General features: G+C 40.2%; 1 protein-coding gene across 6 annotated transcripts in view; it reads left to right on the top strand.

Moving 5' to 3' along the window:
* Positions 1-18,984, top strand: part of FAT3 (FAT atypical cadherin 3) — a 708,211-nt gene that overhangs the window by 559,205 nt on the left and 130,022 nt on the right. For all 6 annotated transcript variants that reach the window (XR_004351132.1, XR_004351131.1, XM_032640647.1 and 3 more), the window contains exon 8: positions 8,159-8,298. Coding sequence is in view for 4 of the 6 variants with exons in the window: in XM_032640647.1 (XP_032496538.1) it covers positions 8,159-8,298 (140 nt within the window). In the remaining 2 variants the exon portion in view is untranslated. The remainder of the gene's footprint in view (positions 1-8,158; positions 8,299-18,984) is intronic.

Genomic DNA, 18,984 nt, shown 5'->3' with positions numbered 1-18,984 from the left:
AGGTGGCAAGCATGCTCGAGAGATGTTCTATATTCTACAGACAGCTTGTGGGCAGAACTGTTCAACAGAAGGTACCCTTAGTGCAAACACATTTGCTAAAATACAGCTATCCAATCTGCCTTTTACGGGTTTTTTTTTTTAAGCAAATTAAATTACATCTTTCATAACTGCCTGTGACAGGCTGAAGTGCAGCCCACAAATTTCATACATGCCTCTAACAGCTATTGCATTACTCGTATCCAGTGACTCCTTTGTTTGAGGTTTGATGGGTTTGGATTTGGGGCAGGGGTGGGGGGTTGTTTTGATCTCTTAAAAAAATTTTTTGTTCTTTGCTTTTGAGGTATGTGGGCTTTTTGTTGTTTTGTTTTGATCTTTTTGTAGGTTGGTTTAACTGGGCCTTTTCCAACTGAAAATTAAATTCAAGTAGATCCCAACCCCTCGGTTTTGCAGCAGGAGTGCCATTCGTAGACCAGAAGGCCCCACCAGGATAGTCCCTGGCTGCTGTCCACAATAGGAAGAGCAGGAAATGCAGCCTAGATATATAGCCAGGGAGAGCTTCCCGTGAGAACCGAATACAGAAAGCAGATGGATGCAGGCAGGATAGACCTTGGAAGCCAACCTTTAAATTCCTTGAAAGAAAGCAAGCAAGCACGCAAGGCTACAAAAAGAGAGGGCAAAACAGCACCACTGCCCTCCACAACCAGGCAGCGAGAGGCAGTGGAGAGGAAATAAGTGCTGAGGGCCAGGAAACAAAACAAGGGGAGAGAGTGTGCACCAGCCCTGGATCTGACACTGCGTCGAGATGGAGCTGACTTCCCACGGTTCTCCGTGGAAGGCAGCGAATCTGGAGAGCTGGTCTGGGGGAATCATTTCCTTCCACATGTCACTGCTTGGATAGGATGGGTAGGAACCTGCCTCTCTTCCCAGGAATGGCTGGGTCTGGGGAAAGCATTTAGAACATTCCACATCTGTTTCAATGAAGCACGGAAAAAGAATGCCCCATGGCCCCCAATCAAACTTCAGTAGAGGGTCCTCTGAACTCCCCAAAAGAAAGGGCTTGTTTTCTGCCTATTTCATTTTATGGAATGCCAGAACGTCTGTGTTTTACTTAATGGGCATTAATCACACCATCCCTGTACATGACCATCCTCATTCCCAAGCTTTCAACTCCGACTTCATTTCCACTTAATGCATTTGAAATGGAACCTCTTCTGATCCATGAAAGATGTCTTCGCTTCTGTATCTTCTCAGTCATTTTCACGTCATTAAGTTATTATCCAATGCAGTGTCTTCTTTCTTGGTGAAACAGAGGGTCACACCTATGCATCGTCTGGTTGTCTGTGCTGTCACCTTTGGTGATTCCTTCAGAACCACCCTCAGTCAGTCACAGAAGATGCATCTCAGTCTCAACGTGTCCCTGGTGCAATCATGACTTCTTTTAAATAACTTGAGGAAGAGTACAGCGGAAAGCCAACAGGCTGCAGGGCTCCTGCCGTGCTGTCCCGAGATGTGAGAGGAGTTGCCCTCTGCCATCAGCCACCATTTCATCTCCCTCCTCCCCTGACGCTCCAGTTTGCAAGCACCTCTACAGCCCGAGAGCACCGCTTCTCTCCCTTGTGTGATGCATACATGCAACCTCCTGACGTGCAGCACATCCCACCCACCCCAGGATGCCCTTGCTTGCACTTCTTGTCAGAAATCTTGCAAGCACAGCTTTTGCTGATGCTCAGTCTGACCAACCACCTGACCCCAGTTATCCAGTCACTTTTGCAGTTCCTCAGCACCCCTGCATGTGTGTGTATGGTGTGTATAGGTAAGCATGCCTAGTGGTGCTACATGTAACCTTACTTGCATGAATTCCATGCCAGCATTATTAGTGCTAGTGTACATTTTCATTTGTGTTTATCTTAGCTTCAATGTTAACCCTTAAGGTCAAGGTCTTTTCCTCCTGATTCCTTCCTTCTGCCAATGCTTCTTTTGATGTCCATCCATGGTGAGTGGAATAAACAATGGTGACCGATGGAGATACCCCAGGCAGCCCATGTGTTAACACTACTGATGCCTCCTGAGACCCATCCAGAGTCAGTGTGACCTTCCACTGTATTCCCAGCCTGAGCAACACAGCACCTTTGACCAAATGAGGACTGGTCCAAGAAGAGATGGGCAGTTGACAGATGAAAGTCCTCACTGGAAGGAGTCCCTTTAGGCTGCTTCAAATCCATATCCAGGAATCATGATCAAAAACATGGCATCCATTCTCATGTTTCTCCATCTTTATTCCTAAATCTGTACTCTTTTTATAGAATCCTCTCAGTTTTAGTACACAGGTACTTCTCTTAATGAAGACCTACCGGGTTGTTCCTCTAGTCTAGATACTTCCATCACAGATTTCACTGTATATCTCGTGACATCTAGTCAAGCTTCCCCTGAAAATTGAACTTACTGGGCCAGATGCTCAAACAGAACATGATTTTATTTCCATCCCCGCATCCAGCCAACATATTAAAATGTCAACTCTTTATTTCACGGCAAAACTACAAACTTTTCCCCGGGTGCTGGCTGCACTCAGAATGGATATGGTCCTCCTTCCAGAAAATCCCCCTCCTGAAAATCCTTTCTGATCTAAGAGAGTCATATTTTTTTCAACCTGCTGACAACACCTTTCCCCTTCTCTAAAAACCTATTGTTTCCTTTATCATATTCAGATGTTTCATTCTTACTTTCGAGCTTTCTTGCTTGTTTATCCTTGGCCACTGAAACTCTCTGCTGTCTCTTCCCTTCCTCCTTACCTAAACATCTTCCCTGGCCAGGCTAACATAGAGGAGAGAGAGGGAAAGTGATTCTTAGTACTTAAGAAACATAGCAGTGTACTATAGCTGGATAGACACCTATACAGACACTTATGGTTACAGACAATACCACCCCCCGGCCTAACAGTTATAGCTTACAAATGCCATAACTAATGAATTCTCATTAACTCAGCAGAAATAGTGTTCCAGCATGCCTTTTCCCCTGAGAGTATTGTCTCCTCATTTCCATATTTTGAAATCTGCCCGAATCTTGTTTAACTGCATTTCTTTTCCTCCCACCGTGATATGAATTCACAAAAACCATGTCGAGAGCAAGATTTCGTTCCCAAGTCCAGACCCCGCCAACAAGGACCTGCCAGATACTTTCTTGTGCCTCCAAAGAGACCACTGCTTACAATGTTACGGAGCTGGACTCTCCTCAGCTTCCAGAAACAGAAGCCCACTTGTAACCGAGTTAAGAAAGCTATAATTAAAAGGAAACATTATAAAGTTCAGCTGTTCTGTGGTTAAACAGCCCATTGCACAGCATGTTCCTTCCCTGTGTTAAAAGGGAAAGAAAATGAAGGGAACAAAACTAACCCACAATCCTTTGTGGCTTTATCACATATCTTCACACTTCTCAGGAGACTATGATTTCAACTCAGCAGCATCTTGATTTACATACTCTCTAATGTGCATGCAATCTGGTCCCTGTATCCTTATCCCACGGGCAAATATTTGTATTGTAAAGATCACCGTTATTACACACTTCAAACAATTCCTCTTTACCTCCAGTTTGATGGGGGATGCTACCACCCACTTTTCTAGCTTTTCCCCTGACTTAGACTAGAAAAACTGTTTTCCTTGTAGACAGTAAGCACTTAAAATATCTCTGTTTATTTGCCTCACCCAATATGTAGAGGAGAGAAAGGCTGTTCTTTGAAAATAATCCTCTGATGGTACAAGGGAACACATGGGTCCAGCTCTAGCAGAAATACATTTCTGTGTTGCAGGTACAGAAGGACTGCCTGGGCCCTTAGTTTGTCATAGGTTCCTGTGGAATTTGGGTTCTTGACTGCTTCTGTTTCATAAGCTTATGCCTGTCCTTAGACAACCTTGTCCCTAATGGAGCCATCCCTTAATCGGGTTCCATCAAATAGGCAAGGTAAAGTCTTTGATGGCACCCTGACTAGCACTTCATCTCTCTGGGTCTTCTCTAACCTCGTGGCCAGATTTCTTTATCACAAAACTCCCGCACACCCCTCCCAAGTGAAGCCATGTCTGTCCCATTTTTAATACAGCTCTTCCTCCATCAGGATGACGCTTGCTCAGAGTCATCAGTTGACATCATTTCTTCTAACTGGACCCCGAACATGCCTCTCTTTTCTCCATAGCAACAATATGGTCCATAGGAACACACCTGAAGAGACTTTAGGAAAATAATAAAAAGCCTAAAACAGCTTCGGATATTATCGTTTGTAAGAAAATGAATTTCAAACCAGATTCTAGACATGGTTTTCCTTCCTACCACTGTTTCCCACCTCCAGCCTGCATCTCCTGCCTTCCATGTAAATATCCGTTGTAGCCCCGTACTGTGCTTGCTTCATTCCAAGGCAGAAAATTATTCATGATCAAACCATAGAAATGGTGTTTAGCATTTTTCCTTAAGTTAGGTGTACATGCTGAACTTGAATGAACAGCTTGCGAACAACTCCTGTAATTCATTGAGATTCAGCGGCTCAGTGTTTTGGAAGCTTCTCCCATAGCTCGTCTCCCTTGGTGACTACTAGATTTTGGTTGGTATTTTTACCATCGCACGTAGAGTGGATTGGAATCATAGCTAGGGGAGCGGCCCGGAAGCTTCTCTAAAGGGAAAGCTGTGAGATAGTCAGCATTGGATCTCATTATGGAGAGATGGTGATTCTTTAAAGAAAAGCTTAACTAAAGCATGGCCCAACACCCTGCTGCCCGGTACATTCCAGCAGTAGCTGCTGGCTCAAAGTATTTTCATTCCTGTCCCATTTTTAAAGCTTTTTGGGACACTCCGACTTGCAATGTTTAACTTTAGAATCCAATAGAAATCCAACACGCCTCTCTCGTGCTCTTTGTTTACTCCTTAACACCCGTCTTGACCGAAAATGGTCAAAGAGAAATGTCCCTGACATGAATTCTCTGTTATGTGGGCTGTTCACAACCTCGCTTTTAACCATCTCTGCCTCACACCCCTGCAGCAACGCTCAGGCTGTGACTTCTCTTAATTCCCCACTTTGTTGAAATCAGACCAGCTCCGCAGTGTCCTGCCTCCTCCCCACCCTTTGTTTAGCCCAGCACTGCTGCCCCAGCACACTCTGGCTTTGCATGTTGTTACTGGCTCTGAGGAAGCACATCTTCTTTAAACAGAATGCTGCTAGTGAAAGCAGACTCCTTCCATTTAATATTCTCACCCCAGATGAATTGGACATGGGTTCCTACAAAATGAAATAACCTCTCAGGCTAAAAGGGAGCCTGAAAACTGAGGCCTGGGGGAGAGAGACGGAGTCGTTCATGAAATGGGAGGCTTAAGTGGTAGGTTATGAAATTGCGGGAGGGTTGATGGTGAACTGCTGGTCTAGATTCTGTATCCCTTGTCAGAAATTCATTTTAAAACTCAGGGACGATTTGGGGAACCTGGTTTTACATGAAATCTTGGTTTAACTGGGAGCTAAAGCCCTAGAAGTGAGTATCAGAGGCTGCTAGCCTTATTGATGGATGGGAAGACACTCACAGGCTTTCTTTGTCAAGCTCAATCTCCCCTGCCCCTTTCAACTTTTCTGTTCTAGAGTATTTGAAACAATAAAGGTGAATGGAGGAGATACACACACACACACACACACACACACACAGGCAGGAGGAGAGAAAACTGTAAAACATCACTACCATATTGAGGAGAGTTCCCTGTGCTCTGCCCAGTATTCTCCAATAACCTAAATGGGAAAAGAATTTGAAAAAGGGTATAACTGAATCACTTTGCTGAACACCTGAAACTAACACAACATTGTTAATCAACTATGCTCGAAAATAAAATAAAAATTAAAAAACACCATCATAAAAGTAGCCAAAAATGTTTTTTGATACAAAAAATGACTAATAAGAAGGTGCCCAATCTATATGCCATATGTAAAATATGTAAATTTTATGCCACTAAGTACATGAAACGATGATGTATTTCTGTATAGGGAAGGCCCCGAGGAAAATGTGACTCTAGGGCAGTGAGGGAGAGGAAATAGAATTGCCCCATGGCAACAGTAACTGAAACTGGAAATCTTTGCTTGTGTGTTCTCTAAATTTCATTTTTATTTTCTTCAAACTGGAGCAAATCAAAGGCTTATAGTTAGTGTAGTTTCTATTTTACTTTGACCTACAAATTTTCACCTTCCAAAATAATTGACCCTCCTCCACCCCCCCAAAAAAATCATAGTACTCAAATTTAAGAAAGTAAAAATCTTGGTTAGGAAGACATTCTAAAGATGATTTTAAATGTGATTTAAAATATGATTTAATACCCACTAGAAATGGCTTGAGAAGTTGCTTTCCCATCTTTCCTTCTACACAGTCTGAGGCAATTTTATGTCTTTTCTTTGAAAGTTTCCATGGCAGAGGGTTTTTTTTCATAATATACCACTTGATAGCAAATGATTTTTCTTTGCTCATTAGGACGGTTATTCAAGACACTTGAATCAGTCGTACATTTCATTTCATGTGGTTATCAAGATGAAACATTCCCTTTGAAATAGGCATGGTGACCTAAGGCTTACTTCCCTTTCAGCCCAGATTTCCTTCCCTTTCTCTTTATCCTGTTGTTCAAAAGACATTTTTTGGAGTTAACATTTAGTATTTCTCAGTAAATCAATTAAAGATATTAAGTGGAAGATGAGTCTCTTTTTGAGATGAAATTTTTGAAAAATACATCTCCAAGCAATTCTCTGGTACACCCATATCTCCTTAACTTTAATTAAATGTCAAGGGCAATTATGTTCTCTCTAGCAATTAAATAATCTCAAGTGTATATGACAGCTACACGCAATAAGTATCTGAAAAACCTGGTCATATGTATGACCAGGTTTTTTTTAAATACACCATATTTTTTATTTCATGTCATTATACATCAGATTCCAGCAGTTCAGGTAAAATTCTCTTTTCCTTTAACTCGTCTGCCCATTTCTAATTCTAATATCATAGAAATTATATATTGTTGACTGATCATCAAAATTAAATGCAAAAAAGAGAAGCCAAGATTTCTTTTCTAAAATATGAAATTCAGTAAATGCATTGCCCTATGTGCCGTAGTTAAATAAAATTACTGTCCAAGAACAAAATTTGTGGACATGATGAAATTTCAGGCTAAAGTAAATAGAGCTTGTGAACATATACTGATACTTAATTAAAATCGTTCCAGCACTTATACCAATATCTTCTCTCCCCTTAAAAAAAAAAAATCTTTCATTTTGAAAAAGATCATAAACTACACTTTGGTTCACAGAGATGGAAACACCTACAGTAATTTCCACAAAGTCTGTGCTGTCTTAGGCGCATTAGTTACAGATTATGGATTACACCTAGTTCAGGGGGAGAAAAGTAAAGTTTTCTAAACCCTTCTATGAGTTATTTTATCAGTTGATGTTCCATAGCTGATGTTTTCATCTCCTTCCTTCCAGATTTCATTTTGTAAATCTCCCATAAACTTTCTATTTTGGGGGGAGAAAGTTAATACACACTGTCAAGATGGCAAAAATATATTTCTATAAATATCCCAACTTACAGAGAGAGAACTTTTAATAAGAAATTCAATTTTATTGCTTTTTCTTATTTTCTAGTATTTATAACTTTATTTCTGACATCTAATTGAGGGAATCTGAACTCTACCAACCACATGTTTACCATCAATCCTGGAATGGATTTCAGAGTGTCTACTCATTTTTGTTAATAATAATTGGACTGTTTGTTTACCTAGAATTTAATCTATCAATACTTTGGAAAAGCAAAGGATCTACAAATTCCTAGCCCAGAAGCCACAAGGGGTTGAAGGGACTTTAGCTTTCTAAATATTTTCTGGAGTCAGTTTATGCTTCACTGCTATAACATTAGTGCTGAGGGGATTTTTGCAATACATTCTTTTTTGTGATATCTGTTATGCATTGTAGAGGCTGTGCTTTGAAATATGAATTAAGTTAAAAAACAAAGGGTCCCATTTAAGATGTACAAAACTGAGCAATAGGGATGCCTGTCAAAAAACGTTTCTATATAAGATCTCCCTTTAAAGCTGTATGCTTCAATATGTGTAATAACTTTTCAGATATGCTAATTTCATGTTGTTTTTGTGAACTCGTCAGGGGGCAATTTTGACAGCTCTTTTGACGCAGAGAAGGGCGTTGGGACCATTGTCATCGCAAAACCTTTGGATGCAGAGCAGAGGTCCATCTATAATATGAGTGTGGAAGTCACCGATGGGACAAATGTTGCTGTCACTCAGGTAAGATGTCAAATTACTAAACAGTTGGAAGGCCGAGAAGTCTGCTAAAGTCAGAGGTGCAAGCAATTAAAATATGTGTTGAAAGTAGTAAATTATGTCCATGGATTTTTAGCACTTAAAAAAAAGCATTTGCAAGAACAGCTTAGACAAAGGATTCTATCAACAATATTACATAACTTAGCTGCCTCTTTCAAGAAATTATGATTGTTCATGCATGGAAGAGTGATGTGTATTTGTTTCCCGATCATTTCCTGTAAGATTTATCTCTTTGACAACAAAGTCAGCTTTCCTTGAATTTACAAAGAGAAGGACATCTGTAGTGTCTGAGTTAACACACCATGATATTCTTCACCTCCTCATGCTTTAGTCACAGAAAGTTAAAGCTAGAGAATGCCTGAGTCCAAATTCATTTTACAAACTAAGATAATCTAAGTAATATATCCAAGGTCACACAGCCTTAATAAAGAACAAAAGAGCTGGGTGTCCTGACTCCCATCTCCCGTTCCAGACCCTATGCCAGTGGTTCTTCATCCTGGCTGCACAGTAAAATCCCCTGGTTGTGGAGGATGTTAAAACCAATAAAGCTTGGGCCCCATCCCCAGAGGTCCTATGTGATTCTAACATGCAGCCAGAGTTGAGGACCATCACTTCTACTCTGCTACTTGAGTGTTCATGAAAGGGCGCTGAGAACAAGGAAGAGGAGAAAAAAATCTCTGGGTGAGGGCTTCCCTGGTGCCGCAGTGGTTGAGAGTCCGCCTGCCGATGCAGGGGACACGGGTTCGTGCCCCAGTCCGGGAGGATCCTACATGCCGCGGAGCGGCTGGGCCCGCGAACCGTGGCCGCTGAGCCTGCGCATCCGGAGCCTGTGCTCCGCAACGGGAGAAGCCACAATAGTGAGAGGCCCGCGTACCGCAAAAAAAAAAAAAAAAAAAAAAAAATCTCTGGGTGAGACTAATACAGTGTTAGATATCAATATGTTGCAGATTTATCCTACATATGAGATTTTTGTTTGTTTGTTTTGTATTTTAGCACCAGAGACCTTAAGCCAGTTATAGCAGAGGACTGGCACACACACACAGCCCCTAACCCCTCCCACCCTCCCTGCCTCTCTCTTCTGTTCCCATGACCCCAGCAACCATCACTAATCGATCAAGGGTCTTTGTTTGTTTGTTTGTTTTGGTTTCTTTCCTGCTGAGCGCAGATGTGGCCTCAGAATCCTTCTCAACACAATGCTTCAGGTATTGAAGATGAAATGTTTACCAACCCTAAAGTAAGCAAGTGTTGATTTATTTCAAATATGATGTAAGCTTTCATAACAGTGTGGTTTTTAAAAGGGGAGAGGAGAAGGGTTTTATGTGTTTGTCTGTCCAGCTGTGTCTCAGTTTGAAGCTGTTTCAAAAACATAATGAGACTCTTTCCTTTGAGACTGTTTGTAAGCATAAAGTGGCGGAGTTTGAAGGAAACAGTTGCTTTGGTTTTAGTACAACCCTTTTACTTTTCATTCAGATAAACTGAAACCCAGAAAGGGGACGTGACATGCACTTGATAAGGCAGCCCGTGTGTATCAACTCCTGATCTTTCAACCCATGTCCTTTCCTAGGATGAACATACAACCCTATTTGCCTGAGAGAATCCCATTTATACTTATTGCACAGGTGTAATTATCACACTCAGAGTTGCCCCAGTTGAGACAGTAAATTGTATGGTCACCCTACCTAAATCCAGACCGCTTCAGAGTATCTTCAAAAGATAGAGATACCTGGAAAGGACCCCAGGATTGAGATCCTGCATGAATCACACAATCTAAAGACTAATACAAAACAACCCACTTGTAGCATTGCTAAGTCTTTAGTGCTAATTCACTTCAAATGGGAATTTAAATTAGACTTTTAAAATTAGCCGTGTCTTAACATATCCAACTTCAACTTTTTAGCACCACTTAGAAACATAAGATGTATTTGAATAAAATACAAATAAAAGCATGGAACCCTATTCATTACTTACTTTTCTCCAGAGTTTCATAACAGTGGAATTAAATGGTGATTCGTTGGATGCCCAGAATGTTATAGATACATATTAAATATTTTAGAATGAATTAATGGATAGTAGATATTACATTTTCAGTAGGGTCTGAATGGCAGGTACGCTGGATCTCCAAAGCACACAACTGATAAATGTTAACCAAAAAAAAATTATCTATGAAACTTTTATTTCAGAAATTCTTTAGGACCAGATGATAAATCATTCAACAGCATCTTTTCTACAAATATTTCTTGAGTTCATACCATGTGCAGGGAACTGTAATACATGCCTGAAGTCACAGTGGTTCAGAGATTTAAACCCAGATAACTGATGTGCACCCACTTTAAAAAAATTAATATGGAAGCATGTATTACAAGACTTTGAATGTACACATTGTTCACATCCTGCTTTTGCTGATCTTACTTCAGACTAGTGTACAGTTAGGCTTGTCTCTAGAGCCTTTCAGGAATTAAAGAATTGGGGTGAACTTGTAGGTTCCCTTTGGCAAGCCCAAGCTCAATAGGTTAATAAATTAGGATATCAAGAAATTTTCTTGTCAAAAGCTCCCAAGTTACCCTGTGTCTCCAGGGCCATGACCTTCTCAAGAAGTGAGAACTAACAGTTTCCAAAGCATAAATTTGTGTGCCATCATTATTACCATCAGAAAACCAATATTCTGTCTATCTGGGTGTATTTGAGCCTGAAGACCCACCAGCCTCTGCCAGTCCAGGCCTCTGCTCACGTTTGCCACGGCTCCTCTGGCAGTGCTGACAGGAGCAATTTCTGAATTAGTCAAAGCCCTCAGTGTCAAGGACATTTTTACTAAAAGGATATTTGTGGAAAGGAAAGGCATTCTAGGCTTCTTTTAGAAACCACTAAAGCACACTCCAACCCATGACCTGAGGCAACTTAATGATTTACCATCAAATGGAGACTCTTCACCATATAACAGAAATGTCCTGTAGCCCCCAAAACACCTGTTCAGTTTTCTTTGGGGAACTTTTCTCTACTTTGTTCATTTGGAACCATAAGACATGGTATGACATGGGCTTCAAATCAGCCATAAAAAACCTGTTGAATTTCACTTCACAAATGTCAAATAAATCACAGCCTCAGGGACCTCTGTGTCTACAAGAAAACCGTTCCTTCATCTTCAGTTTTGGCTTGTTCTCCCAGAATTCTTGTGCCTCAGAGCTACAATATCTGGTGACAAATAAACATCCTTTTCCTCTCTGAGATTCTCTAGCATGAGTACAGAATGTAAAAGGGTTCGGTGGACTTCAAGTTATAAGGATGCAGACGTACTAAACACAAGAACAAAGCATCCTCTTTACAAAAACCTCCTGGACAAGGGCCTCAGTATAAAAGAGTTGTTGATTTTATGTAGGATATTATTGTGCTTTATATAAATAGCAGAGTATTTGACAAACTGGGCTTTGTAGGGAATAAATCCATGTCCTAATCCCAACTCTGCTATTTACTAACTGAGTCACCTCCAGCCGGTGCAGGTCACTTAATTTCTCTGCAGCCTAGTACCTTCATCTATGAAATGGGGGTACAAGTACCTACATCATTAGAGGTGCTGTGAGGATTACATGAGTTTACATATACAGAATAATAGCAAGGGAGATTGGTTCAAAATGGCAGAGTAGAAGGATGTGCTCTCACTCTCTCTTGCAAGAACACCAGAATCACAACTAACTGCTGCACAATAATCGACAGGAAGACACTGGAACTCACCAAAAAAGATACCCACATCCGAAGACACAGGAGAAGCCACAGTGAGACAGTAGGAGGGGCGCAAAAACAATAAAATCAAATCCCATAACTGCTGTGTGGGTGACTCACCAACTGGAGAACACTTATACCACAGAAGTCCACCCACTGGAGTGAAGGTTCTGAGCCCCACGTCAGGCTTCCCAATCTGGGGGTCCGGCAACCAGAGGAGGAATTCCTAGAGAATCAGACTTTGAAGGCTAACGGGATTTGATTGCAGGACTTCGACAGGACTGGGGGAAACAGAGACTCCACTCTTGGAGGGCACACACAAAGTAGTGTGCACATCAGGACCCAGGGGAAGGAGCAGTGACCCCATAGGAGACTGAACCAGACCTACCTGCTAGTGTTGGAGGGTCTTCTGCAGAGGCAGGGAGTGACTGTGTCTCACCATGAGGACAAGGACACTGGCACCAGAAGTTCTGGGAAGTACTCCTTGGCATGAGCCATCCCAGAGTTCACCATTAGCCCAACCAAAGAGCCCAGGTAGGCACCAGTGCTGGGTCGCCTCAGGCCAAACAACCAACAGGGAGGGAACCCAGCCCCACCCACCAGCAGACAAGTGGATTAAAGTTTTACTGAGCTCTGCCCACCAAAGCACCAGCCAGCTCTACCCACCACCAGTCCCGCCCATCAGGAAACTTGCACAAGCCTCTTAGCCTCATCCACCAGAGGGCAGACAGCAGAAGCAAGAAGAACTACAATCCTGCAGCCTGTGGAACAAAAACCACATTCACAGAAAAATAGACAAGATGAAAAGGCAGAGCGCTATGTACCAGATGAAGGAACCAGGTAAAACCCTAGAAAAGAAACTAAATGAAGTGGATATAGGAAACCTTCCAGAAAAATAACTCAGAATAATGGTAATGAAGATGATCCAAGACCTCGGAAAAAGAATGGAGGCAAAGGTAGAGAAGATGCAAGAAATGTTAAACAAAGATCTAGAAGAATTAAAGAACAAACAAACAGAGATGAACAACACAATAACTGAAATGAAAAATACACTAGAAGAAATCAATAGCAGAATAACTGAGGCATAAGAACGGATAAGTGACCTGGAAGACAGAATGGTGGAATTCACTGCCGCGGAACAGAATAAAGAAAAAAGAATGAAAAGAAATGAAGACAGCCTAAGAGACCTCTGGGACAACATTACACGCAACAACATTCACATTATGGGGTCCCAGAAGGAGAAGAGAGAGAGAAAGGACTCGAGAAAATATTTGAAGAGATTATAGTCAAAAACTTCCCTAACATGGGAAAGGAAATAGCCACCCAAGTCCAAGAAGTGCAGAGAGTCCCATACAGGATAAACCCAAGGAGAAATATGCCGAGACACATAGTAATCAAATTGGCAAAAATTAAAAACAAAGAAAAATTATTGAAAGCAGCAAGGGAAAAACGACAAATAACGTACAAGGGAACTCCCATAAGATTAACAGCTGATTTCTCATCAGAAATGCTACAAGCCAGAAGGGAGTGGCATGATATACTTAAAGTAACGAAAGGGAAGAACCTACGACCAAAATTACTCTACCCAGCAAGGATATCATTCACACTCAACAGAGAAATCAAAAGCTTTACAGACAAGCAAAAGCTAAGAGAATTCAGCACCCCCAAAACAGCTCTACAACAAATGCTAAAGGAAATTCACTGAGAAACACAAAAGAAGAAAAGGACCTACAAAAACAAACCCAAAATAACTAAGAAAATGGTAATAGGAACACACATACTGATAATTACCATAAACGTAAATGGATTAATGCTCCAACCAAAAGACACAGGCTTGCTGAGTGGATACAAAAACAAGAACCATATATGTGCTGTCTACAAGAGACCCACTTCAGACCTAGGGACACATTCAGACTGAAAGTGAGGGTATGGAAAAAGATATTCCATGTAAATGGAAATCAAAAGAAAGCTGGAGTAGCAATACTCATATCAGATAAAATAGACTTTAAAATAAAGAATGTTACAAGAGACAAGGAAGGACACTACATAATGATCAAGGGGTCCATCCAAGAAGAAGATTAAACAATTATAAATATATATGTACCCAACATAGGAGCACCTCAATACATAAGGCAACTGCTAACAGCTATAAAAGAGGAAATCGACAGTAACACAATAATAGTGGGGGACTTTAACACCTCACTTACACCAATGGACAGACATCCAAACAGAAAATTAATAAGGAAACACAAGCTTTAAATGACACAATAGACAAGATAGATATAATTGATATTTATAGGACATTCCATCCAAAAACAGCAGATTACACTTTTTTCTCAAGTGTGCACAGAATGTTCTCCAGGACAGATCACATCTTGGGTCACAAATCAAGCCTCATTAAATTGAAGAAAATTGAAATCATATTAAGCATCTTTTCTCACCACAACTCTCTGAGATTAGAAATCAATAACAAGGAAAAAAACAAAAACACATGGAGACTAAACAATACGTTACTAAATAACCAAGAGATCACTGAAGAAATCAAAGAGGAAATCAAAAAATACCTAGAGACAAATGATAATGCAAACACAATGATCCAAAACCTATGGGATGCAGCAAAAGCAGTTCTAAGAGGGAGGTTCATAGCTATACAAGCCTACCTCAAGAAACAAGAAAAATCTCAAAAAAACAATCTAACCTTACACCTAAAGGAATTAGATAAAGAAGAACAAAAAAAAAAAAACAGCCCAAAGTTAGCAGAAGGAAAGAAATCATAAAGATCAGGTCAGAAATAAAGGAAATAGAAACAAAGAAAACAATAGCAAAGATCAATAAAACTAAAAGCTGGTTCTTTGAGAAGATAAACAAAATTGATAAACCATTAGTCACTCATCAAGAAAAAGAGGGAGAGGACTCAAATCAGTAAAATTAGAAATGAAAAAGGAAAAGTTACAACAGACACCACAGAAATACAAAGCATCCTAAGAGACTACCACAAGCAACTCTATGCCAATAACATTGACAATCTGGAATAAATGGACAAAATCTTAGAAAGGTATAACATTCCAAGCCTGAAACAGGAAGAAATATGAACAGACCAATCACAAGTAATGAAATTGAAACTGTGATTAAAAATCTTACAGCAAACAGATGTCCAGAACCAGATGGCTTCACAGGTGAATTACATCAAACATTTAGAAAAGAGCTAACACCTATCCTTCTCAAACTCTTCCAAAAAATTGCAGAGGAAGGAACACTCCCAAACTCATTCTATGAGGACACCATCACCCTGATACCAAAACCAGACAAAGATACAACAAAAAAATAAAATTACAGACCAATCTCACTGATGAATATAGATGCAAAAATCCTCAACAAAATACCAGCAAACAGAATCCAACAACACATTAAAAGCATCGTACACCATGATCAAGTGAGATTTATCCCAGGGATGCAAGGATTCTTCAATATATGCAAATTAATCAATGTGATACACCATATTAACAAACTGAAGAATAAAAACAATATGATCTTCTCAATACATGCAGAAAAAGCTTTTGACAAAATTCAACACCCATTTATGATAAAAACTCTCCAGAAAGTGGGTGTAGAGGGAACCTACCTCAACATAATGAAGGCCATATACAACAAACCCACAGCAAACATCATTCTCAATGGTGAAAAACTGAAAGCATTTCCTCTAAGATCAGGAACAAGACAAGGATGTCCACTCTCACCACTATTATTCAACATAGTTTTGGAAGTCCTATCCATGGCAATCAGAGAAGAAAAAGAAATAAAAGGAACACAAATTGGAAAAGAAGAAGTAAAACTTCACTGTTTGCAGATGACCTGATACTCTACAAAGAGAATCCTAAAGATGCTGCCAGAAAACTACTAGAGCTAATCAATGAATTTGGTAAAGTTGCAGGATACAAAATTAATGCACAGAAATCTCTTGCATTCCTATACACTAATGATGAAAACTCTGAAAGAGAAATTAAGGAAACACTTCCATTTACCATTGCAACAAAAAGAGTAAAATACCTTGGAATAAACCTACCTAGGGAGACAAAAGACCTGTATGCAGAAAACTATTAAGACACTGTTGAAAGAAATTAAGGATGATACCAACAGATGGAGAGATATACCACGTTCTTGGATTGGAAGAATCAGTATTGTGAAAATGACTGTACTACCCAACGCAATCTACAGATTCAATGCAATCCCTATCAAATTACCAATGGCATTTTTTACAGAACTAAAACAAAAAATCTTAAAATTTGTATGGAGACACAAAAGGCCCCGAAGAGCCAAAGCAGCCTTGAGGGAAAAAAATGGAGCTGGAGGAATCAGACTCCCTGACTTCAGACTACACTACAAAGCTACAGTAATCAAGACAATATGGTACTGGCACAAGAACAGAAATATAGATCAATGGAACAGGATATAAAGCCCAGAGATAAATGCACACACCTATGGTCAACTAATCTATGACAAAGGAGGCAAGGGTATACAATGCAGAAAGGACAGTCTCTTCAGTAAGTGGTGCTGGGAAAACTGGACAACTACATGCAAAGGAATGAAGTTAGAACACTCCCTAACACCATACACAAAAATAAGCTCAAGATGTATTATAGACCTAAATGTAAGACTGGACACCATAAAATTCTTAGAGGAAAACATAGGAAGAACACTCTTTGACATAAATCACAGCAAGATCTTTTTGATCCACCTCCTAGAGTAATGGAAATAAAAAGAAAAATAAACAAATGGGACCTAATGAAACTTAAAAGCTTTTGCAAAGCAAAGGAAACTACAAACAAGATGAAAAGACAACCCTCAGAATGGGAAAAACTATTTGCAAATGAATCAATGGACAAAGGATTAATCTCCAAAATATATAAACAGCTCATGCAGCTCAATATTAAAAAAACAAACAAACCAATCAAAAAATGGGCAGAAGACCTAAATAGACATTTCTCCATAGTGGAAATACAGATGGCCAAGAAGCACATGAAAAGCTGCTCAACATCACTAATTATTAGAGAAATGCAGATGAAAACTACAATGAGGTATCACCTCACACCCGTTAGAATGGGCATCATAAGAAAATCTACGAACAACAAATGCTGGAGTGGGTGTGGAGAAAACAGAACCTTCTTGCACTGCTGGTGGGATTGTAAATTGATACGGCCACTATGGAGAACAGTATGGAGGTTCCTTAAAAAACTAAAAATAGAATTATCATATGACCCTGCAATCCCACTACTGGGCATATACCCAGAGAAAACCATAATTCAAAAAGAGACATGCACCCCGATGTTCATTGCAGCACTATTTACAATAGCTAGGTCATGGAAGCAACCTAAATGCCCAGCAACAGACAAATGGATAAAGAAAATGTGGTACATATATACAATGGAATATTACTCAGCCATGAAAAGGAGCGAAATTGGGTCATTTGTAGGGACATGGATGAATTTAGAGACTGTCATACAGAGTGAAATAAGTCGGAAAGTGAAAAACAAATATCGCATATTAACGCATATATGTGGAACCTAGAAAAATGGTACAGATGAACCGGTTTGCAGGGCAGAAATTGTGACACAGATGTAGAGAACAAACGTATGGACACCAAGGGGGGGAAAGCAGCGGGGGAGCCAGGGTGGTGGTAGTGTGATGAATTGGGGGATTGGGATTGACATGTATACACTGATATGTATAAAAAGGATGGCGAATGAGAACCTGCTGAATAAAAAAATAAATTAAATAAATTAAACAAAAGAATAATAGCAAGAGGTTGAAACGTAATGAGTGCTCAGTAAATAGTAACTACTACTGCTATTATTATTACCATTATCACTTAACGTCTCTGAGCATTTGTATCATGGGGACTGCCCCACAGGTTGTTGTGAGAAATAAGTGAGTGCCTGAGACAGTGCTCTGAAAAAGGGATTATCCAGTGCTGCATCCCAAGCCTTTAGTGGAGAACCATCTTGGAAACCATCTGACTAGTCTTGGGGTAGAAAGTGAGAGATGATCCATTAAGGCACTGTCAATGCTGATGAACCATACAGAAATTGTCAAGAGCTCTGTAAGCACACAAGACCCAGCGTATGTTAGTGGGCTTTTCCTGGTTCCTGATGGTCCCTCCCGGGTTGGCCACATTTGACAGCTCTTTGACAGTCTTTTCTTTGCCTGAAACCAGCCAACATTTTTGAGTGCTTTCTGTATTCCAAGAATTATCCCAAGTTATTAAGAGCTGACTTCCAATTTCTACATATATAATATTGTGGAATGGTAGCAAATAATTCATGACTGGCACCAGAAATAACATTCATTGGTCTAGACCAGAGCATGAATAATGTTGAAATAATGTTGAGTGGAGAAATTTAAAGCCAACACCCTGGTTCCAGGTATGTTCCCTTCTGTCCACACCCCCTCCCAACCTCCACATCCAGCTGCTTCCAACAAGCTGATGCAAATCAGAACCTAGTTGTGCAAACAAATTAGACTCTTCAAGATAGTTTGAGTCCCTGGCAGATCCTTGAAGCTTGTGAAATTGTTGATATATTTTGGTGTGCATGTATATTTTTTCAGAGAGTAGCCCCTTAGTATTTATCATGTTTTAAAGTGGGTAGGTGGCTCAAAAATGGTTAAGGTAAACTAACTCCTCAATATTTTCATTACTCAGAAACTCTAGTTAAAAATTTCAACATGCAGTCACCCAGGCTTCCTAGGAAACATACATACCTAAGGGGGTTGTTGGTTTTCTGATGCCTCCCTGCTCTGGTGACTGGGATGGCTGCTGCCATGGTGTTTCAAAGCACTGTTGTTCTGGGTTAAGAAAGAGTTAAGTTTGCCTACCAAAGCCCTGGATAGCAAATAGGAAGTTAGCTCCCTTCAAGAAATTTTTTTAAAATAGAAATAATC

The sequence above is a fragment of the Phocoena sinus genome, chromosome 8 (assembly GCF_008692025.1).
Source record: "Phocoena sinus isolate mPhoSin1 chromosome 8, mPhoSin1.pri, whole genome shotgun sequence".
NCBI classification, from domain to species: domain Eukaryota; kingdom Metazoa; phylum Chordata; class Mammalia; order Artiodactyla; family Phocoenidae; genus Phocoena; species Phocoena sinus.
This window is presented reverse-complemented; position numbering and strand designations above follow the sequence as displayed.